The sequence below is a fragment of the Hemitrygon akajei genome, chromosome 18 (genome assembly GCF_048418815.1).
Source record: "Hemitrygon akajei chromosome 18, sHemAka1.3, whole genome shotgun sequence".
Taxonomy (NCBI): Eukaryota; Metazoa; Chordata; class Chondrichthyes; order Myliobatiformes; family Dasyatidae; genus Hemitrygon; species Hemitrygon akajei.
Window position 1 is genome coordinate 65,701,621 of NC_133141.1, and position 24,205 is coordinate 65,725,825.

General features: G+C 41.5%; 1 protein-coding gene across 1 annotated transcript; it reads right to left on the reverse strand.

The window, feature by feature from the left end:
- Window positions 1-214: 214 nt before the first annotated feature.
- On the reverse strand, window positions 215-24,205 carry psmb3 (proteasome 20S subunit beta 3). The gene is made up of 6 exons (XM_073071767.1): window positions 24,050-24,205; window positions 21,603-21,787; window positions 13,277-13,384; window positions 6,772-6,949; window positions 4,652-4,746; window positions 215-453 (listed from the first exon to the last, which is right to left on the reverse strand). Exons 1-6 carry the CDS (start codon window positions 24,050-24,052, stop codon window positions 405-407), a joined length of 618 nt encoding a protein of 205 aa, XP_072927868.1. The 5' UTR covers window positions 24,053-24,205; the 3' UTR covers window positions 215-404.

The window sequence follows — 24,205 nt, forward strand, 5'->3', positions numbered from 1 at the left end:
GGGTGGGTGGTCCAGTTTATAAAACAAGGCAATTTAAAAACTGTGTTTATCAGAAGTGATTCCCTTGTGAGAATGATTCAATGTGATTGTCCCCTCCCCCCCCCACCTGTTCAATAAAAATTACATTTGCTTTGTAAATTAAATCAACATACGTTATAACACATTTCCTGCTGTTTGTAACAGAAATAAAATTGTTCTGTGCTCACAATCAACCTTGTTTGTAGACCCAATTTATTTGTTTAAATTACACAGGATACTCAGACACCAGATAGAATATGAAAGATATTGGGTTTAACTGACTCTCGCCTGATACTCTAGCTGATTCAGTGCAGGGGAAGGGAAATTACATTTTTTTTATAAAAAAAAACTGCTGCACTGCAACGTTTACTGAAGAAGGCAAGTCTTCAATCCATGCGAGCCTTCAGCGTTCTGGTAGTAATCTTGTCCTTTTCACTGCAAAAAAGAGAAAATGCATATCAGAAAGTGGAATATAACAACACAACCTAAATGATTACAATGACCTCCAGAATCAGTCACAGAAAAGTACAACACAGAAACAGGCCTCTTAGCCCATCTAGTCCATGCAGTCCCATTTAGTCCCTTACCTGAACCATAGCCTCCATACCCATGCCATCCATGTACCTATCCATACTTGTTATAGGTTGAAATCAAGCTCGCATGCACCACTTGTGCTGGCAGCTCATTCCACACTCTCACCACCCTCTGAGTGAAAAAGTTTCCTCTTATGTTCCCTTTAAACAAGTCACCTTTCACCCTTAACCCATGACTTCCAGTTGCCATTCCACCCAACCTCAGTGGAAAACACTTACTTGCATTTACCCTATCTAAACCCTTCATAATTTTGTATACCTACCAAATCTCTTCTCAGTCTTCTACATTCAAGGAACTCAGGCTATCCATAATTTTCCTGCATAAATTTTCTCTGTACTCTTCCAAACTTACTTAGCTTTCCTATAGGTAGATGACCAAAACTACACACAATACTCCAAATTAGCACTCACCAACATCTTATACAACTTCAACATAACATCCCATCTCCTATCTCTAATACTTATGAAGGCCAACGTGCCAAAAGCTTTCTTTGCAACCCTACCTACCTGTGCCACCACTTTCAATGAATTATGGATCTGTGTTCCCAGATCCCTTATGAACTCTTAATCAAGGAATCATGTACAGATAACCAAAGAAATGAGATAGATGTTTTATGTAAGTATACTCACAGATGTGCACTGCCTGAATTTGTCATTATCCCTAATTAAAATGGAGAGATAGTTAACTCATCCATACTGACCTGACTGGGAATCACACACAAACCAGACCAAAATAGGATAGACTTTCAGCATGTCCATTTCTTCTTGAAGCCTCTTTTTCTTCTCCATGCATAAAATCTCATCTATTTTTGTATCATGAAACTTGGAAATATGAAATTTGGTCCTCTTTTGAGCACTAATCCCTGCACTATCCCGATAGTCAAAGACCACCAACCTGAGAAAAGTCTATTTATTCTCACTCTTTGCTTTCTACCCAACCACCAATGCTCAATTCTAAGTGCTCAAACCTTGCTAACCAACTTTGAGCCTCTGTTAAGAGTCATTCAACACTGAAACAGGCTCTTCAGACCAACGGGTCCATACAGACCAAGATGCCCATCCAAGCTAGTCCCATTTGCCCGAAACAGACACTGTTATCCCAAAACAGACTCTTTTAGCCCACCTCATCCCAAGCTAGAACCTCTAAACCTCTCCTATCCACATATTTATCAAACTGTCTTTTAAAGGTTGTTACTGTACCTGCTTCAAGCACATTCTCTGGAACGTTACTGCATATATGGACAACCTTGTGTGAAAAAAATTGCCCCTCAAATTGCTATTAATTTTTCTGCCTCTTCTCTTATACATATACCCTCTAGTTCTTGAAAGTCCAAAGATACCACAGCCATCATCTATTCTACTCATAGCATCCTCACAGAACTTTTGAGTTAACCAAACAATTTAGAACACAGAACATTACAGGCTCTCCAGCCCACAATGTTGTGCCAACCAAAGTTTATTTCACAATGTTGGCTCTCTTCAATACTACTATTCTTTTAATGTGTATAGATCCAGCATTTTGTCTACCAATGGATCCAAGGCCAACAGGTTAGTAGCTCCCTATGATCTCTCTCCCCTTTCTTTCTTTCATAGTGGGATTACATTTGCTCCTATCCAATCCATGGGAACAATTTCTGAATCTATAGAACATTTGGAAGATGATAACCACAGTGTCCACCACTTCCAAAGCCACTATTTGAAAACTCTGATGTGCATCCCATCAAGTCCCTGGAACTTATACTTTCAAGCTCACAACTTCTCTTGTACGTGTTTAATTACAAATTAGTTCCTTCAATCCCTCATATTTGCTAGACCTGATTTCTCAGTCTGGCAGGTTATATACATGCTCTTCTGTTAATTGTTTAATTTTTTTTCTGCCAATTCTTATTTGCCATTATAATTTGCCTCTCTCTATCTGTAAGAGCCCCACACTTGCCCTTGTTGGTGATTCTCATGTACCTTCAAAGCTCTTAGTTTCTTTTTCCCTCTCTTTCATATCAAATCTTGACTTTTCTTGGTCCTCATTTGCTTCTTTGTAAAAATGTTCCAGATCCCCAGGCCTACTGTTACTTCACACATCTTTATATTTTTTTTCATTAGATTTATAACTACTTAGAACACAGAACAGACACTTCATCCTATAATGTTGTGCCAAACCAGCTAGAAAAAAACCAAAAACCCCTCATCATCCACAGAATCACTTTTCTTTTTGTGTCCTTGTACCTGAAAGGAAGATTTATATTGCTACTACTCGTTACTACCATTAGAGAAGGTACAGAAGCCCGAAGACATACTCAACATTTTAAAAACAGCTTTTCCCCCCTCCATCATCAGATTTCGTAACACACCATTACTGCCACAAACAAATTCTCTGTCATACATCTGATTCTGATTTGGACTCTGTTAAGTGGTTTTGACTTGGTAACAGCAGTTTTGGAAAGGGAGACATGTTTTATGAGAAATGGGACAAGGAAGGGGACAGCACTTTCATGGTCAAAACAAGCAATGAGAATTAAACGGCTTCTTTCGCTGGCAATTTACAAAACTGTTCTCCCCGGCACCCATGCTTGTTCCACACAAGTTAAAACTTTGTCATTTAAACAATTCTATCTGTGCCAGCTACGGAACATGAACGTTAGAGCAAAGAACCAAATTCAAGCTCTTGAACTGGATGAGTGTCAGCAGAAGTGACCATGGCCCTGGCATGACAGTGCTGAGCTAACATACCCTGTATCAAAGACCAAGGAGAGTAACATCTCCAAGTGTTTCACAAGATTGAGAGCTGAAATAATTTAAATGTTTTATAATATTGTTTGTCAGTCTTTGATCATGTATAGTTTTTCATCAATTCTATTTATTTTCCTGTGCAAGCCTGCAAGAAAGTGAATCCCAAGGTAGTATAAAGTAACATGTACGTAATAAAATTTTACTTTGACTTTAACTTTGTAATCACTTGACCAATTGGCTTGCTGTTTCAAGGTAATAACATTTTCCTAATTTTACAGAAATGAACAGAGAGCAGTATGATAAAATCTCCCATTTGGGCCATAGGTCTGAGGGATATTTATTACCAGGCCAGTCCACCCATGGAATTTTAACCGACTCCCCATGCAACATGGATCATTGGAGACCTGAGTCACCCCAACCACTATCTATCACAGTTGTTACCTTCTGGGAAGCGGTACCAGAGCATAAAAGCCAGGACCAATAGGCCCCGGGACAGCTTCTTCCACCAGGCCATCAGACTGATTAACTCACACTGATTTGAGTGTATTTCTATGTTACATTGACTGTTCTATTTAATATAAATTACTTTGATTGCACATTTAGATAGGGACATAAAGATTTTAACTCATGTATCTGAAGGATGTAAGAAATAAAGTCAATTCAATTCAATGTTGCACTACATGCATTTCATGATCTAGCCCCATGTCTTGGCATCTGATAGTACAATTACCTCTGCTGAAAGCCCTCTGAAATTTCCTTTCTCTGCTACTTTATAGAGCACTACAGTGCAGAAACAGGCTCTTTGGCCCATCTAGCCCATACTGAACTATTATTCTGCCTGGTCTCATCGACATGCCGGACCATAGCCCTCCCCATCCATGTACCTAAGCAAATTTCTCTTAAATGGTGAAATCAAACCCACATCCACCACTTCTGCTGGCAGCTTGTTCCATCCTCTCATCACCCTCTGAATGAAGCAGCTCCCCTCCACCCCACGTTCCCCTTAAACCTTTCACCCTTAACCTATGACCTTGAGTTCTAGTCTCACCCTACCTCAGTGGAAATAACTTGCTTGCATTTACCCTAGCTATACCCCTCATAATTTGGTATACTTCTATCTAATCTCCCCTCACTCTCCTATGCTCCAGGGAATAAAGTCCTAACTTATTCAACCTTTCCTTATAACTCAGGTCAAGTGTCGACAACATCCTTGTAAATTTAAGATCAGTTAGCCAACTTTATGACAGCCCTCACGGAGTTTTTTTGCAAAAAAAATAGGATTCTGCCAGCTTGAAAAAACGTTCCACACTTACATGATATGCACGATGACACCCATCCCAGACACAGCATCTCTATCCACTGCATTCAGCATAGCCTGAGAAATGGTTTCAAACAGATCTTCTGGTTCCTGGAAATTGAAGTGTGAATTTATTAGTCTACCAAGAAAAATGCTTTCTTGAAAAAAAGATGAACAATGTCACTTTTGACTTGCTACCAGGAGTCAGTATAAATGCCACTCACTTTGCAACCCCCCCCCCCCCAACTCCCCAGAAATCAAACTTACTTCTCAGCACTGGAGGCTTGTATGGGATAGAACTCCAGTGAAGCAGTGTGGGAGACATACTGAACGAAGTATTAGAGTCAAACGCCTCACAAGCACTTTAAGTGAAAGCTACATATGCAGCCATTCTCATGGGATTAGAGGTCTTCCAAGCTGGGTTATAGAACATCGAATGGCACTGTAAAGGCCATTCAGCCCACAATGTTGTGCTGACCATTTAATGTACTCTAAAATCAATCTAACGCTTCCCTCCCACATAGACACATGGATGAAAGGAAAATGGTGGGCTAAGAGTCTCTTAAACGTCCCTAAAATATCTGCGTCTACCACGACCTCTGGCAGCACGTTCCATGCATCCACCACTCTAAAAAAAAACTACCAACCACCACCTCCTATACGGTCATCCAATCACCTTAAAATTATGCCCCCTCGTATTAGCCATTTCCATCCTGGGAATAAAAGCATTGGCTGTCCACTCTATCTTATACACCCCTATAAAGTCATTTCCAATCCCCCTTTCCTCCAAAGAGAAAAGCCCTAGCCGTTCCATCTATCCTCGTAGGATATGCTCTCTAATCCAGGCAGCATCCTGGCAAATCTCCTCTGTACCCTCTCTAAAGCTTTCTATAATGAGCTGATCAGAACTGAACATGATACTCCAAGTGGGGTTTACTTAGTTTTATAGAGCCACAATATCATCTTGCAGTTCTTGAACTTAATCCCCTGATTAATGAAGGCCTTCTTAACCACCTTATCAACTTGCATTGAAACTTTGAGCGATCTATGGACGTGGACTCCCAAGATCCCTCTGTCCCTCCACACCTCTAAGAATCCTGCCATTAACCTTGTACTCTCTTAAAGTTCGACCTTCCAAATATGTATCACTTCACACTTTTTCTGGATGAACTCCATCTGCTGCTTCCCAGCCCAGCTCTGCATTCTATCAATGTCTCATTGTAACCTACAACACTAACCACAACACCAAGCATGACCAAGAATGACAGTCTAGTACACCAAGTAACTGTGTTTAAAGAACCCAGACTTCCTTCCTCGACCAATGTAGATCCTTATGCTAAATCACATAGAACACTAAAGGTCCTTTTAACCTACTCTACAATTAATCTAACCCTTCTCTGCTACATAGCCCTCCATTTTTCTATCATCCAGTGCCAATCTAAGAGTTTCCTAAATATCCCCAATGTAGGTCTCCACCACCATTGGACACCATTAAAGATTCTTATCTGATCCCCGAATCAAGTTAGCTTAGTGCTACATTGGATTTTTGTATGCAGGGATTTTTGACGGTAGGGGTGCCAAGATTGGGGTGTCACGATAGTGTAGTTAGCACAATGCTTTACAGTACTAGTGACCATGGTTCAATTCCTGTCACTGCCTGTAAGGAGTTTGTATATTCTCACCATGACTGCATGGGTTTCACCCCCGGAGCTCTGGTTTCCTCCCATTGTCCAAAGATCTACTGGTTGGTAGGTTAATTGGCCATTGTAAATTGTCCTGTGATTAGGCTAGGGTTAAGTCAGGAGATTGCTGGGCACCAGGGCTCGAAGGGCTGGAAGGGTCTACTCTGCACTGCCCCTTTAGTCCAAGAGGCTTACTTTCAATTAATCTCTTGCAAAAGGGCACAAAAATGACAACATAACACAGGAAACAATGCAGTTGATAACTCAATGCTGCTGTTTCTGAACTGAATCCATATTGCTTAACTTAAAAGATATATCACCAGGGTGAAAGTCAGAAAGAGACCAAAAATAATTTTTGTGCTTCTTAAGCAGCAAATGAAACTAGCAGAATTTATGTTTACCTAAGGTAATAAACAGGAGTATGTGCCAAAGCCAAAATTCAGAAAGAACTCACCATGTCTGGTTCCCAGAGGGACTCGCACATGCCATACATTTGTTCTGAGCATGTTCCACTGACCACAAAGTCTTCAGTCTCCATTGGGCAGCCAATCAAGTCGAGTGAACAGATAAATGGTTGATATGTCTTTGGATCAAGTCCCGCAATTACTGGCTCAACATAGTATGGACCAAATCTACAAGTGTGAGAAGTAATAATGAATTCACTGATCAAGTGGGTCACTTATCTAAGATTAGACGCGCTAGCATTGCAGAAGGTCCAGTCCAGTGGGGGGGTGGTGCAATCTCACTGAAACTATTGAATATTGAAAGGCCTACATAGAATGGATGTCCAGATGATGTTTCCTATCGTGGGGAAAGTCTAGGCCTCAGAATAGAGATGTCCATTTGGAACAGAGATGAGGAGGAATTTCTTCAGCCAGAGGGTGGTGAATCTGTGGAATTCACCAAGTCATTGGGTATATTAGAACATAGAACAGTACAGCACAGGAATAGGCCCTTTGGGCCACAATGTTGTGCTGAACCAAAATAAATTAGTAATTAAATGGCCAGCTAACCTAATCTCTTCTGCTTACACAATGTCCACATCCTTCCATTTTCCTCACATTCATGTGCCTATCTAAACAACTTTTAAAAGTCCCTAATGTATCTGCCTCTAGCACCATGCCAGGCAGTGAATTCCAGGCACCCACCACTCCAAAAAAAAACTTGCCCCTCACATCCTTTGAAATTACCCCATCTCACCTTAAATATACATCTTCTGGACATTTCAACTATTGGAAAAAGATGCAGTCTGTCTAATCTATCTATGCCTCTCAATCTTATAAACCTCTATCAGATCTCCCCTCACCTTCCACCACTCCAGAGAAAACAACCCAAGTTTGTCCAACCGCTAGTTATTGCGCATGCTCTCTAATCCAGACAACATCCTGGTGAACATCTTCTGCACCCTCTCCAAAGCTTCAAATCCTTCCTATAATGGGGTGAACAGAACTGTGTGCAATACTCCAGATGTGACTTGACTAGAGTTCTATAAAGCTGCAACGTAACTTCCTGACTTTTGAACTCATTGCCTCAACAAATAATGACAAACATACCATATACCTTCTTAACCAACATATTAACCTACGTAGCCACCTTCAAGGAGCTATGAACTTGTACCCCAAGATCCCTCTGTTTATCAACACTGTTACGATTCTTGCCTAACAATGTACTGTCTCTTTACATTTGACCTACCAAGGTGTAACAATTCACATTTGCCCAGTTTAAACTCCATCTGCCAGTTCTCCACCCATATTTGTAATTGATCTATATCCTGCCGTATTTTACCAGCCTTCTACGCTAGCCACAACACCACCAACCTTCATATCATCTGCAAACTTACTAACTCAACAATCTACATTTCATACAGGTGATTTATATACATCACAAACAGCAAAGGTCTTAGTACAGATTCTTGCAGAACACCATTAATCACAGACCTCCAGCTAAGATAAATCCCTTCGACCACTACCCTCTGTCGTTTATGGGCAAACCAGTTCTGAATCCAAATGGCAGAATATTTAAAGTACAAGTTAATTGGTCCTTGATTAGTCAGGGTGTCAAAGATTACAGGGAGAAGGCAGGAGAATAGGGTTGAGAAAGATAATAAATCAGCCATGATGGAATGGCGGAGCAGACTCACTAGGTCGAATGGCCTAATTCTGCTCGTCTCTTATAGTCCTATAGTCTCAAATCATAAAAGGTTCTTGAGTTCTAGGAATCAGTCATTGAAAAGTTTAGAAGTCTAAATTGGGAGGTTTTCAACTGGTGAGTCAGTAGCTGGGATGCAGTACAGTAGTTCAACAGGTTGGGAGTTAGAATCGTTTGTAGAAAACAGAATAAGGAATCCCCACTGTGGAGAGCAGACAGAAAAAGCTGGAAAACTATGAAAGGGCCAGTATGCTTAATTGCCTTTACTTTAAAGGAAAGAAAAGGCTTCAGGAAGTTGCAAACTCAGTCAGCTCCATCACGGGCACAAACCTCCTCATCATAGAGGACATCTTCCAAAGGCGATGCCACAAAAAGGCATAATCAAGGACCCCCACCAGGACATACCCTTTTCTCATTGCTACCATCAGGGAGGTAGCACAGGAGCCTTAAAACACACACTCAACGTTTCAGGAACAGCTTCTTCCTGTCTGCCATTAGAATTCTGAATGGACAATGAACCCATGTACACTACCTCAATAATTTTTGCTCTCTTTTTGCACTAATTTAATTTTTAAAAATATATTTTATTGTCATTTATAGTTTTATTGTTATTATGTACTGCAATGTAATGCTGCTGCAAAAAAAGAACAGATTTCATGACATATGCCAGTGATATTAAACCTAATGCTGACCGAGCCTCAAAAGGTAATGATTTGAGGACATGGATCAGCACAAGAACATAATGTTGTAGAAGTGCTTAAGCAAAGGATAGAACTCACAACTCAACGTTTCAAGGTACATTCATAGGTTTTCCTGTGTGACAGAGGGACACAGGAGCAGAATTAGGTCATTCTGCCCACTGAATCTGCTCCGCCATTCCATCATGGCTGATTTATTATCATTCTCAACCTCATTCTCCCTGCAACCTTTGCAACCCTTATGAATCAATAACCCATGAACCTTTGCGTTATATGTACCCCAACAACTTGCCCTCCACAGCTGTCCGTGGCAATGAATTCCTCACGAGTCACCACTCTCTGAGGTGAAATTTGTCCTCACTTCTGTTGTAAAGGGACATCCTCTGGCTGTGCCCTCTGGTCCTAGACTCCCCTAATTCAGAAAACATCCTCTCTACATCCACTCTATCTAGGTCTGTCAATATTTCAAAAAAGGAGGGCAAACATGTGCTAGTGGGGGGGGGGGGGGGGAAATCAGCAGTGGAGAGAGTCAGCAGCTTTAAATTCCTTGGGTTATTAACATATCAGAATCAAATTTATTATCATTGTCTTGTATGACAAGACATTGGGACTCAACACCCCTCTCTGTAACTGGATCTGGAGTTTGTGATAGATCCCAATCAATTTGAGTTGGCAGCAACATGTCAAGCTCCATTACCCTGAGCACTGGTGCCCCGAGGGCTGCGTGCTCAGTCCACTGCTGACTCATGACTGCACTGCCAGAGGCAGCTCAAGCCGCACCAAGTTCACTGATGATACAACAGTGGTGGCCTCATCAGCAACGACGATGAGTTGTCACAGAGTGGAGGTACAGTGGCTTCACAAATGGTGTGAGAACAACAGCCTGAGCCCCAACTTTGCCAAGACGAAAGAGATGATTGTGGTCTTCAGGAAGGCACAGGTTGACCTCTCTCCATTGCACTTCAAAGGCTCTATCATGGAGAGTGAAGAGCACAAAGTTCCTTGATGTGCACATAACAGATGATCTCATCTGGACCCATAACATCTCCTCACTCGTCAAGAAGGCACAGCAGTATCTACACCGAGGAGAATTAAGTGTGCAAGGCTCCCCACCCCCATTCTAACAACTTTCTACAGGAACTCAATCGGGAGTGTCCTGTCTGGCTGCATCATTGTGCAGTATGGAAGCTGCAAGGCATCAGACCACAAGATCCTACAGAGGATAGTAGTAACTGCCAAGAGGATCATTAGGGTCTCCCTCCCCCCTCTTGTGACATTTACCAGAAGTGCTGCAGACAAAGGGCACAAAGCATCATCGAGGATCCCTACCACCCAACCCACTACCATCCGGAAGGAGGTACAGAAACATCAGGACCAGGACTGTCAGACTGGGTAACAGCTTCTTCTCTCAGACTAAGAGACTAATGAATACCCTGTTGCCACCAAGAACGTGCTGTTTACCATACTGTTTACTGTTTCCCTGTGCTGTCACTACATGCACTTTGAATGATATTTTATTAATTTATTTTTGTGCTGTGTACGATACATGTTTCGTTAATACACTGTGGTCCAGAGAAACACTGATTCATTTGGTTGTATATATGTACAGTTAGATGACTGCAAAGGAAAGTAAGAAGCTACAGAGAGCAGTGGACCTTGACCAATACATTACAGGCGCAGCCCTCCCTACCATTGGTAGTATCTACAAATGGCACCATCTCATGAAGACAACATCTATCAAAGATCCCCACCATCCAGGCCATCTATCTTTTCACAGTTACCAATGGACAGGAGGTGCAGAAGCCTGATGCCCCACACCACCAGGTTCAACCATTCAATTTTTGAACCAGCCAGCAAAACCCTAATCAGTAGAGTTTAGCAACACTCTGATCCCTTTAACCACCTTGCACTAAAATGGACTTTGTTTTATTTTCTCTTCTTGTAAAAATTGGGTACAATTTATGTTAATGTTTTTCTTGTGAATTTTGCCATGTGCCTATGATGCTGCTGAACATAAATTTTTTCATTTCATCTGTGTATACATGTACTTGTGTATACAACAAACTCTGCTTTGACTTTGAAACTAGCATGAAAAGAAAGGCAACCACACAATCAACAGACTGATTAATGCCCTTTAGGGAAGGAACTTGGTTGTCCTTACTTGGTCTGGATCTTATAAAATTGCCGTCTCAAATAACCATAAGAGCAGAATCAGGCCATTTGGCCCATCAAGTCTGCTCTGCCATTTCATTATGCTGATCCACTTCCCTCTCAGCCCCAATCTCCTGCCTTACCCTTGTATCCCTTCACGCTCAACTAATCAAGAATTTATCATCAACCTCTGCCTTAAATATACCCAATGACATGGGTATACCCACAGCCGCCTGTGGCGACAAAATTCCACAGATTCACCACTCTCTAGCTAAAGAAATTCCTCAACTCCGTTCTAAACAGATGTCCCTCTATTCTGAGTCTGTGTCCTCTGGTCTTAGACTCCTCCAACATCAGAAACATCCTCTCCACATCCACTCTATTGAGGTCTTTCAACATTCGATAGGTTTCAATGATATTCCCCCCTCATACCTCTGAACTCTAGAAGTACTGGCCCAGTGCCATCAAATGCTCCTCATATGATAAGCCTTTCAATCCTGGAATAATTTTTGTGAAATTTTTTTGAACATTCTCCAATGTCAGCACATCCTTCTTTTTAGATAATGGGCCCCAAAACTGCTCCCAATACTCCAAGTGAGGCCTCACCAATGCCTTATAAAGTCTCTACATTACATCCTTGCTTTTTTTTTTTATTCTAGTCCTCTCGAAATGAATGCTAACATCACATTTGCCTTCCTCACCACTGACTCAACCTGCAAATTAGCCTTTAGGGAATCCTGCACAAGGACTCCCAATCATCTTGCATCTCAAATTTTTGAATTTTCTCTCTATTTAGAAAACAGTCTATGCTTTTATTTTTTCCTAACAAAGTGCATGACCATACCATTCCTGACACTGTATTAAAACAACCCCATTTGCAGCAAAGCACTCAGTCACTTACCACCAGACACCAAATTTAGCTGCATTCATTTTCTTTAAAATAACTTCAGTAGCTTCCAAACTTTTTTGCGTGGGAAGGCTGTACTCAAGGATTCCAATTATCTATCTTATCAAAGAATAGGCTGTTCAAAAGAATATAGTGCTCTCATGTCAGCACTGCTTGCAATTATAACTGGTCTTCATTAAAGGAAACAGTTTGGCAAACCAAAGGAGTCTCAGAACCCAAGCCACACTGACTTTAAAGATTAGCTTTATTTATCACACGTGTCACCATGCTTCTGACACCAAAACAGCACGACCACAACTTACTAACCCTAACCCGCATGTGTTTGGAATGTGGGGGAGACTGGAGTACCCGGAGGAAACCCACAGAGTCACGGGGAGTACATACAAACTCCTTACAGACAGCAGTAAGAATTGAACCCCATTCTTATACTGCTGGAACTGTAAAGCATTATGCCAACCACTGTGCTACCACGTCTTCCTGTTTAGAGACTGTACATGAGTCACCCCAGTTGAGGCCGCGCTTGGCAAGTAGCATACATCCTGTTATTTACTGATTTATTCATATGACACTTGGAAAGCAAACGACAAAACCATTAAACCCCTCAAAGTTAAGCTATTCATTTAACAGTAGAAGAAGAAATCAGTAACTCTAAGCTGATAGGGCACAGCTGTTTAATGTGATGAACAGGTCACACCAGGACAATTAAATTACTTGTCATTTGCAAAGGAAATTGCTGCATCTCTTATTCACTTAACTGTAATCCTCAGTTTTCTGCTCAAACTGCAGTCAGTTAATTCCCAAGTTCCTCAATAAGAGTTCTTGTCTGCATATTTAAAGGTGCTCTCTCCTGATGTAGTAGAGTGCCAAGGAGTGTGTTCAATTCACACTAATATAACTGCACCAAGAACCTATGAGTGTTAACAGTGATAAACTCCAATTGAAATATCAGTTTGCAAGTGTTCAGTTTGGCCACGCAACACAACATTTCAGGATAAGACAGTATCACACAGCATAAATGCAAACACTTCACAACAGGGTTGGAGTATTTAACTTACCGTCGCTCATAAAGCAGATTTGAAACCATGCTCATAAATGTTTTGGGTTTGATCTGTCTGCCTTCTTTTAGTTCATACAGATTCAACCTGAATTTAAGACGCTGTGAGCTAGAAAACAAAATTGGAGAGTGAATGAGAGTAGTGGACTATTTCAGCTCACAACAGAAGACAAGTCTTTTGATTCTATATTATCAGAAACTCATGAAGTACTGTAGTACCTGGTGTCAGAACACAAAATAAATGTGGCTAACTGAGGGAAATGGAGCAAGCCAAGTCTCAAACAACATACAAGATACAGCCAGCTCAGATGTTGAGATTATGGAAGATTCCCAATCAGCTTCCAGCCTGGTCCACATTGCAATTGCTGTTGTGACAATTGAAGCCTTGCAGCAATTGCATTCACATTCCAAGAGCTTCTCTAAACAGAAGGAGACCCCAGCCCAGAAAGAGGCTCAGCTATTTTCTTAAGAGGTACAACAGAGATAAAGTACAAGAAGATACAGTACTATGCAAAAGTCTCAAGCACATACAAGACCATAAGACATAGGAGCAGAATTAGGCCATTCAGCCCATCGAGTCTGTTCTGCCATTCCATCTTAGCTGATCCTGGATTCCACTCAACCCTATATACATCTGCCTTCTCGCCATATTTTTTGATGCCCTGACCAATCAGGAAACGATAAATTTCCGCCTTAAATATACGCATGGACTTGGCCTCCACCGCAGTCTGTGGCAGAGCATTCCACAGATTTACTACTCTCTGGCTAAAAAAATTCCTCCTCATCTCTGTTCTAAAAGGTTGTCCCTCAATTCTGAGGCTGTGCCCTCTAGTTCTGGATACCTCCCCACCATAGGAAACAGCCTCTCCACATCCACCCTATCTAGTCCTTTCAACATTTGGTAGATTTCAATGAGATCCCCTGCATTCTGAATTCCAGTGAGTACAGGCCCTAAGAATGCCTGTATCTTGGAATCTTGGAATGCCAAATGTTCCTCATATGTTAACTCCTTCATTTCTGGAATAATCCTCATGAACCTCCTCTGGACTCTCTCCAATGCCAACACATCTTTTCTGAGATATGGGTCTCAAAACTATTGATAATATACCAATTGCGGCCTAACTAGTGTCTTGTAAAGACTTAGCATTATCTCCTTGCTTTTACAGGAGCAAGGAGTCCATCTTTAAGTCGGATTTGAATGCAAGTCGGAACAAGTACATCCGATATTATTTAGCGTCAGTTAGTCAAACGTTTGTCTTAGTATACATTTTTACCTTTCTATGCATATAAAACACTTAAGAAACATATGTATTCCAATAATTAAACCACTGCGTTGCTTAGTAATAATTGTAGCTTTCATCGGGGCATGGCCTTTCATATGCTCCATTATTCTCACTCTATCCTTTAAAATTGTTCCTTCCGATTGTTGACCGACTGTAGCCCAACGCTTTTCAAATGACCGATGGCATTTCAACTCTTTCTAATCGCCTTATTTCCACTTTATTTTCAATCGCAATCGCTTCCCATCAACGGAACAGAAACACTGTGGGCAGCGGGTCCCGACCTCCGCCGGCTCCCGAGGTCTGCTGGGTCCTAAGGACCACCACACTGAATTCCCCAGGTCTGAAAGTCCACCGCACTGAGACAGGTTAAATGGGACAAGTGGGGGCTGTGCTGGGTTTGGGTACTGTATTTGATCCTCCACAATATTCTGCGTGGGAATTTAAATTGGAGGTGGCAGTGTTTTTTTTTAAAAACGAGGTCGAGTTGCACACTCAACATCAACCCGGCACAGATGGTACAGGAGTCACTGGATCGACATCAACCCGGCACGGGAGCGGTCTGTCACTGGATCGAACTCAGGAAACTCCGTTCTCCAGCCCGGCGCTGATCTCACTGCGCCACCAGCCGACCGGAACGGGGTGGGGGTCAGGGTGAATCTTGCTAAGAAAAATTTAAGCCAAATGCAAAGTTACACACTCAACACAGTGTCAACAGCAACAACTTAAAATGGCAGATGGTGTCGCGATCAGACTTAAAATGCCGGACGGCGTTCTCCTTCCTCGGTTCATAAGTAAGAGTTGTCTGTAAGTCGGACGTTTGTAACTCGGGGACTACCTGTATATTCTATTCCCCTTGAAATAAATGCCAACATTGCATTTGCCTTCTTTACCACAGACTCAACCTGTAAATTAACCTTCTGGTCATCTTGTACGAGGACTCACGAGTCCTTCTGCACCTCTGATTTTTGAACCTCCTCCCCATTTAGATATGAGTCTGCACTATTATTCCTTTTACCAAAATGCATTATCATACATTTCCCAACACTGTATTCTGAAAATCCAAGTAAATGACATCCACTGCCTTGCCTTTGTCCAGCCTGCTTGTTACTTCCTTGAAGAACAGGTAAGATTTCCCTTTTCAGAAACCACGCTGACTTTAACATTATCATTTTATCAGTATTTTATCATTACTCTCCAAGTACCCTGAAACCTCATCCTTAATAATAGACTCCAACACTTTCCCAAACACTGAGGTTAGGCTAACTGGCCTATAATTTCCCTTGCCTTCCTATAAATTCCTTGCTATAATTTCTTTTGCCTTCCTCCCTTCTTAAAGAGTGGAGTGACATTGCAATCTTCCAGTCCTCCAGGACTATGCTAGAATCAAGTGATTCTTGAAAGATCACGACCAAAGCATCGGTTACCTCGTCAGCAACCTCTCTCAGGACTCTGGGATGTAGTCCATCTGGTCCAGGTGACTTATCCACCTTAAGTCCTTTGAGTTTACCAATCACATTTTCCTTATAATAATAATGGCACTCACTCCTGCTGCCTGACACTCACGGATCACTGGCACACTGCTGGTGTCTTCCACAGTGAAGACAGATGCAAAGAACCCATTAAGTTCATCTGCCATGTCTTTGTTCCCCATTACTACCTCAACAGCATCAGTTTCCAGTGGTCCAATATCAACTTTCACCTCTTCCTTTTACTCCTTATACAACTGAAAAAACTTTCCGTATCCCGCTTTATATAAGGGCGAACTTAACAGTATTTCATCTTTTCCCTTCTTATAGCTTTTTTAGTTGCCTTTTTGTTGGATTTTAAAAGCTTCCCAATCATCCAACCTCCATTAATAATTCATACATTAATGATTTAGATGAAGGGATTAAAAGTAACATTAGCAAATTTGTAGATGACACAAAGTTGGGTGGCAGTGTGAAATATGAGGATGTTAGAAGAATGCAGGGTGACTTGAACAGGTTGAGTGAGTGGGCAGGTGCATGGCAGATGCAGTTTAGTGTGGATAAATGTGAGGTTATCCACTTTGGTGGCAAGAACAGGAAGGCAGATTACTATCTGAATGGTGTGAAGTTAGGAAAAGGGGAAGTACAACGAGATCTAGGTGTTCTTGTACATCAGTCACTGAAAGTAAGCAGGCAGTGAAGAAAGTAATGGCATAATTAGCCTTCATAACAAGGGGAGTTGAGTATAGGAGCAAAGAAATCCTTCTGGTGAGACCACACCTGGAGTATTGTGTTCAGTTTTGGTCTCCAAATTGGAGGAAGGACATTCTTGCTATTGAGGGAGTGCAGCGTAGGTTCATGAGGTTAATTCCTGGGATGGCGGGACTGTCATATGTTGAAAGATTGGAGCGACTGGGCTTGTATACACTGGAATTTAGGATGAGAGAGGATCTGATTGAAACATATAAGATTAAGGGATTGGACACGCTAGAGGCAGGAAACATGTTCCCGATGTTGGGGGAATCCAGAACCAGAGGCCACAGTTTTAGAATAAGGGGTAGGCCATTTAGAACGGAGTTCAGGAAAAACTTTTTCACTCAGAGAGTTGTGGATCTATGGAATGCTCTGCCTCAGAAGGCAGTGGAGGCCAATTCTCTGGATGCTTTCAAGAAAGAGTTAGATAGAGCTCTTAAAGATAGCGGAGTCAAGGGATATGGGGAGAAGGCAGGAACGGGGTACTGATTGTGGATGATCAGCCATGATCACATTGAATGGCAGTGCTAGCTCAAAGGGCTAAATGGCCTACTCCTGCACCGATTGTCTATTGTCTCCAACTCACTTTTGCTACCTTATTTGCCCTTTTCTTGGCTTTTATACAGTCCTTCACTTCCCTTGACAGCCACGGATGCCTACTCCTGCCATTTGAGAACAGTTTCTTCTGTGGGACATATCTATCCTGTGAACTATTCCCAGAAACTTCAACCATCTCTGCTCTACCATCATCCCCACCAGTATCCTCCTCCAATCCACCTGGCCAAGCTCTTCTCTCATGCCTCTGTAATTCCCTTTATTTCATTGCATGTGTGTGTGTTTGTAAATCTGGCGGGAGCAAAGGATGTTGGGAATGGCGAGGGTGGAGTGTCGTGGGAGGGATGTGGGACAGGTGGCAGAGAAGGAGTGCCAGGGTGGGTAGTGGTGCGGGTGCAGAAACACCCAGCCCCGAGACACCAGGCAAGGTCATTTGATTCCAAACAATTTGTTTATTGATCATTACAGAATGTCTCTCTGGTGCTTCCCACTCTACACAAGAATATAAGAACATAAGAAAAATGAACAGGAGTCGGCCATCTGGCCTGTCAAGCCTGCTCCACCATTCAGTAAGATCATGCCTGATCTGGCCATGGACTCATCTCCACCTACCTGCCTTTTCCCCATAACACTTAATTCCCCTACACAAAAATTTATCCAACCTTGTCTTAAATATATCTACTGAGGTAGCCTCCACTGCTTCATTGGGCAGAGAATTCCACAGGTTCATCACTCTGAGAAAAGCAGTTTCTCCTCATCTCTGTCCTAAACCTACTCCCCTGAATCTTGAAGCCATGTCCCCTAGTTCTAGTCTCACCTACCAGAAGAAACAACTTTCCTGCCTCTACCTTATCTACCCCTTTCATAATTCTATATGTTTCTAGAAGATCTTCTCTCATTCTTCTGAATTCCATCGAGTACAGTGCCAGGCTCCTCAACCTCTCCTCATAATCTGACCCCCTCACTTCTGGAATCAACCTGGTGAAGCTCCTCTGTACCGCCTCCAAACCAATATACCCTTCCTCACAGTACTCCAGACGCAGCCTCACCAGTACCCTGTACAGTTGCAGCATAACCTCCCTGCTCTCACATTCAATCCCTCTAGCAATGAAGGCCAACATTTCATTTGCCTTCTTGATAGCCTGCTGCAGCTGTAAATCAACCTTTTGTGATTCATGCACAAGCACTCTCAAGCCCATCTGCACAGCAACATGCTGCAATTTTTTACCATTTAAAAAATAACCTACTCTTTCATTTTTTCCTTCCTAAGTGGATGACCTTGCATTTACCAATATTGTACTCCATCTGCCAGACCCTTGCCCACTCACTTAACCTATCTATATCTCTCTGCAGACTCTCTGTATCTTCTGTACAATTTGCTTTTCCACTTAATTTAGTGTCATCAGCAAACTTAGATACACTACACTCGGTCCCCTCTTCCAGATCATTAATGTATATCGTGAACAGCTGTAGGCCCAGCACCAACCCTGCTGCACACCGCTCACCACCAACTGCCAACCAGAGTAACACTCATGCATCCCAACTCTCTGCTTTCTATTAGTTAACCAATCATCTCTCCATGCTAATACATCACTTCCAACTCTATGCATCCTTATCAAGTCTTTTGTGCGGCACCTTATCCAACACCTTCTGGAAATCCAAGTAAATAATGTTCATCTGTTCCCCTCTATCCACTGGGCTTGTTACATCCTCAAAGAACTTCTGTAAGTTTGTCAAACAGGACCTGCCTTTGCTGAATCCATGCTGCATCTGCCTGGTGGATCCATTTCCTTTCAGATGCCTCGCTATTTCTTCTATGACAGTTTCAAGCATTTTCCTAACGACAGATGTTAAACTAACTGGTCTATAGTTACCTGCCTTTTGCCTACATCCTTTTTTTGAACAGTGGCGTGCCATTTGCCCTCTTCCAATCCACTGGGACCTACCCAGAATCCAGAGAATTTTGGTAAATTATCACCAAAGCCTCTACTATAAACTCTGCCATTTCTTTCAGTAGCCTGGGACGCATTCCATCAGGACCAGGAGACTTGTCTATCTTCAGGCCCACAAGTTTGCTCAGCACTACCTCTTTAGTGATAACCATTGTATCGAGACCCTCACCTCCCATCGCATCCATGATGGCTCTCTTTGGCATGTTAGATGTGTCCTCCAACATGAAGACTGACACAAAAGAGTCACTCTGCCATTTCTTCATTACCCAATATTAATCCCTCCTTCTTATCCTCCAAGTGACCCATGTTCATTTTAGCCACCCGTTTCCTCTTTGTGCAATTATAAAAATTTTTACCATCCATTTTTATATTTTGTGCTAGTTTATTTTCATAACCTAGCTTCTCTTTCTTTATCACTTTGTTTGGTTCTTTGTTGCTTTTTAAAGTTTTCCCAATCTTGCAGTTTCTCACTACTCTTGGCGACCTTGTATGCAAAGTCTCTCCCCTCTCCCTTCCCCTTTTCCCAACCATGATTCCTCTCCCTGCCCCCTTCCCACTCTCAGACCACAACAGAGACCTATTCAGAATCAAGTTTATCATCACTCACACGTCATGATTTTTTTTTTCTTTTTTGCGGCGACAGTACAGTGTAATATATAAAATGACCACAGTACTATACAGTCGGCCCTCTGTATCCGCGGATTCAACCAACTGCGGATCAGGATTGAAAAAAAATGAAAGTTATCTCTCCAGCACTCATTGTTTGAGCATTGTTCGCCTCGCATCTCATTTGTTTGCTACTTGTGTTGTGAACGAGAGGAAGGAGTTTAAAGCTAGTAAGGGATGGCTGGCTAGCTATGTAAAGCACTACAGCCTCAAGAACTTAAAGATCACGGGAGAATTGCCATCAGCTGATGCTGAGGCAGGATCAGCATTCCCAGAAGAGCTACGATGGTTGCGTCTGTACTGAACACGTACAGACTTTTTTTTCTTCTCATTATTCCCTAAACAATACAGTATAACAACTATTCACATAGCATTTACATTGTATTAGGTATTATAAGTAATCTAGAAATGATTTGAAGTATATGGGAGGATGTGCATAGGTTATATGCAAATACTGCACCATTTTATATATGGGGCTTAAGCATCCACGGATTTTGGTATCCGCGGAGGGTCCCAGAACCAAACCCCTGTGGATACGGAGGGCCGACTGTACAAAAGACTTAGGCACCCTAGCTGTGTACATGAGCTCAAGATTTTCAATGATTCTATTGTGTTTCTTGTATTTACTGTGAATGCTTGTAATAAAATAAATTTCAGGGTTGTATATGGGGATAATAAATTTACTTTGAACTTCTAATTAGCTTACTCATGACATTCCAGGAGGTGGCTATTCAGCCCATCAGGTCTGTGATGACTCTCAGCAGAGTAAACACATTAGTCCCATTCACTCTTATCTTCCATCTTATTCTCTCTTGCTTGCCAGAATCAGAAACAGGGTTAACATCACTGACATATGCTGTGAAATTTGTTTTGAGGTGCAACAGTGTTGATTGTCACAAGGAGATGTTATTTCTGATGTGCACTGACTGTAGTCTCCTGATAAGGAAGTCAAAGATCCTGTTCCAAAGGGAGGTACAGAGGCCCAGAGTTTGGAGTTTGTTGATAGAACTGAGAGTGTATGATACCACCAAACAATATCAGGGCTAATTCTGCAGTAGTAAAATTAATGCACCAACCATGTTATCAGAATTGGGGTGTAGAGAGCACCAGGGAATACACGGATGGATTCAGGGAGAAAATGCATTCTACACATACAGCAAGGGAAGTCAGGGTCAAATCTGGTTCACTGGAGCAGTGAGGACATCTGCAGTTGGAAGACAAGAGAATGTGTGGGGTGAGTGGGGCCTTTGATTATGCTGGGTGCTTTCCTGAGACAGTGAGAATTATAGACAGAGTCCAGAGTCCATAGAAAGATTAAACATGAGGAAATCTGCAGATGCTGGAAATTCAAACAACACACACAAAATGCTGGTGGAACTCCTGCTGTGTTCCACCAGCATTTTGTGTGTGTTCCATAGAAAGATTGGCTGGTTTCTGTAATGTGCTGAGTTGTGTCCACTGTGCTGCCCCGATCAGAGATGGGGACTCTAAACTTTACATCACTCAGAAAAATCTCTCCGCCATCCTCCCAACTTTCTTTTCCTCCACACAAAAGGTACTATCTTGTTGACAATATTTTTATTGTCCAGCAGAGATCAAGCTTACTCAAATCTAACAATCTGTGCATCATGTGCATCTTGTAATGTACTTACACAGTCTGTACATCTGTGGCAAGACCTGCCAGTCCAATATACAACCTCTCACCCATTGGAAAGATTTTCTGGAAGTCAGTCGTGACCATCTGTGCTTGAATTCCAAACCGCCGGTCAGCAGCTATTGCCACACAATCCTTGCCTCTCATGGCCATAACAGCCCCTCCATTATAGGACATGTGAGACTATGGGGAGAAACAAGAAATATACAAATTAGGAACAAACTATGATTAAGATGAATAAAGATTAAATATTTTATTACAGATTAATAAAGATGTGACATTTATCACATGTGCACTGAAACACAGTGAAATGCATTGCTTGCGTGGACTAATAATACGTCAATTAAATCCTGTAGTTAACTAAAAACTCACGTAGATTCCATGACCAAGAAAGTACCCTCAGAAGGCTAGAGAAATCTGGCACGTACCCTTTGATCTGCACCAATTTTTATCAATGCACCAAAAGAGCATCATATAGTGATCCATCACAACTTGGTACAGTAACTGCTTTGCCTGAAGCTACAAGAAACAGCAGAAAGTTGTGGGCAGAGCTGAGCACATAATGAAAACCAGCTTCCCCTCTATGGGCTCAGTCCACACTTCAGGACTCCTAGACCCTGGGCATTCTCTCTTCTCACCCCTCTCACAAGGCAGAAGAAACAAAAGCCTGAAATGTACCAGGTTCAAGGACAGCTTCTAACCCAATATTATAAGATGAATGGTACACTACCATGATGGGATGAATTTCTGACCTCACTAACTTCCTCATTATAGTTTTGCACCTTATTGTCTGCCTGCACTTTCTCTGTAACTGTAACAATTTATTCTGCATTCTGTTATTGCTTTTCCTTTGTACTACCTTGCTTTGTTTTCTCTAGAATGGTGGAGGCTGAGAGGAGCCTGACAGCTTCTAAAATTATGAGAGGCTTAGATTGGACAGTCAGGATCTTTATTCCCAAGGTCAAAATGTATAATACTATACTAGAAGTCATGTGCTTAAGGTGAGAAAGGCAAAAGGAAATCTCAATGAAAGTGCGCAGTGCAAGTTTTTATTTAACACACACGCACACAGTGATGGGTACCTGGAATGCACTGCCAGGGGTGATGGTGCAGGCAGATACAATAGATGTGTTTTAAGAGCGTTTTTAGCTAGGCTTGTGAATATGCAGAGAATGAAGGGATATGGACCACATGCAGGCAAAAGGATTAATTTAATTAAGTATCATTTGCTTAATTAGTTTGACACAATATTTATTTATTGAAATACAGTGTGGAATAGACCCTTCCAGCCGAGTCACCCAGCAACCCCGATTTAACCCTTGCCTAATCACAGGACAATTTACAATGGCCAATTAACCTACCAACCAGTACATAAAACCACAAGATGCAAGACCACAAGACAAAATGCAAGTGACATGCATTAGGTGCTGTGTGAAATTTTCCCAAACAATTTAAAAGCATACTCCCAAAACAAATGAAAGTTTTCTATATCCTGAGTGGGAATGTTGCAATACTGGGATTAACCAAAGTGGTTATAAATTCATTGTGCAAATAAGCATTTAGTTTATGTATTGAAGTTTCACACAAAAACCTTATTGACATTTTGTTAACATACTGCATTTATGAGAAGGAAAATGCACTTGAAATATTCGGGTTATAAAGTAGCAGTTTGCAAGGAAGCTACGTCAGATGGACAATTTACTCAATTCTGCATTTTTCACATTGTAGAAGCATTGAATTGTAATTATTCAAATACATGGGGAAATTATCTCTCTAATGGCATAGCAAAAATGCAGAAATTAAACTTCAATAAGATTGGTATCAATGAGGTTCAAAAAAAAGGCAAAGGTTCTGAGCCAACTTTTTTTTGTTACAGGAAATTACTGCTACTGGGGGGATAAGTTGAGTACTTCAAAGAACAAACTGATGTCCAAACCACATGAATTGAGTACTCATTGCATTTCAGCATACTCCAGTCATATTTTACTGTCCAAAAACATAACCAAAATGATTGCAGGATATAATTTCACTATGTTATAGAGATAAATATAACATTCTGCAAGCATTTACTAAAACACACATTAAAGGCATATTTCAAGGACGTTAGGCAAGCTTCCACAAATATGGAACAGGAGTCATAAAAATTAGCAAAAGATTGAGAAAGATCTGAAAGAGATGTATTAAAATTGTAAAAATTCAGAATAGTGTAAGTAACAGACGTCTCATTTAGATCGTGAAGAAATGCATGTGAACTTAAAATCAATAGTTACTAAGCTAAAGCGATCTTAAACGCACACAATAAAATAAACTGAACGTTTTTCAGAAACAAAAATGAAACTAAATGAAGTGAGACAGCACATTCGGCCTAAGATCAGTTCATTAATGTGCTGCAATCAGTTACGAAAAGCTATCAATTTTAAGTATTTTGCACACGCGATTACTCACCATTCTGTGCGATTAGCAGTTATACCCGAACACTGTGAATTTTACAGTTTTATTGCTGACTTCCACGCCGCAATTGAATTAAACTCTCTCACTTTTAGCGTGGGCCTACTACTCCTACGAACTTGATAGTCCAGCCTCTCAACCGCTGTGATTGTT

Excerpts from the sequence above, each read along its gene's own strand:
- psmb3 (XM_073071767.1), bottom strand. Across the intron at positions 13,385-21,602 it reads GCCACAGATGTACAGACTGT|CTCACAGCGTCTTAAATTCA; the intron begins GTAAGTACATTA and ends TTTGTTTTCTAG. Across the intron at positions 6,950-13,276 it reads AATCTGCTTTATGAGCGACG|ATTTGGTCCATACTATGTTG; the intron begins GTAAGTTAAATA and ends TCACACTTGTAG.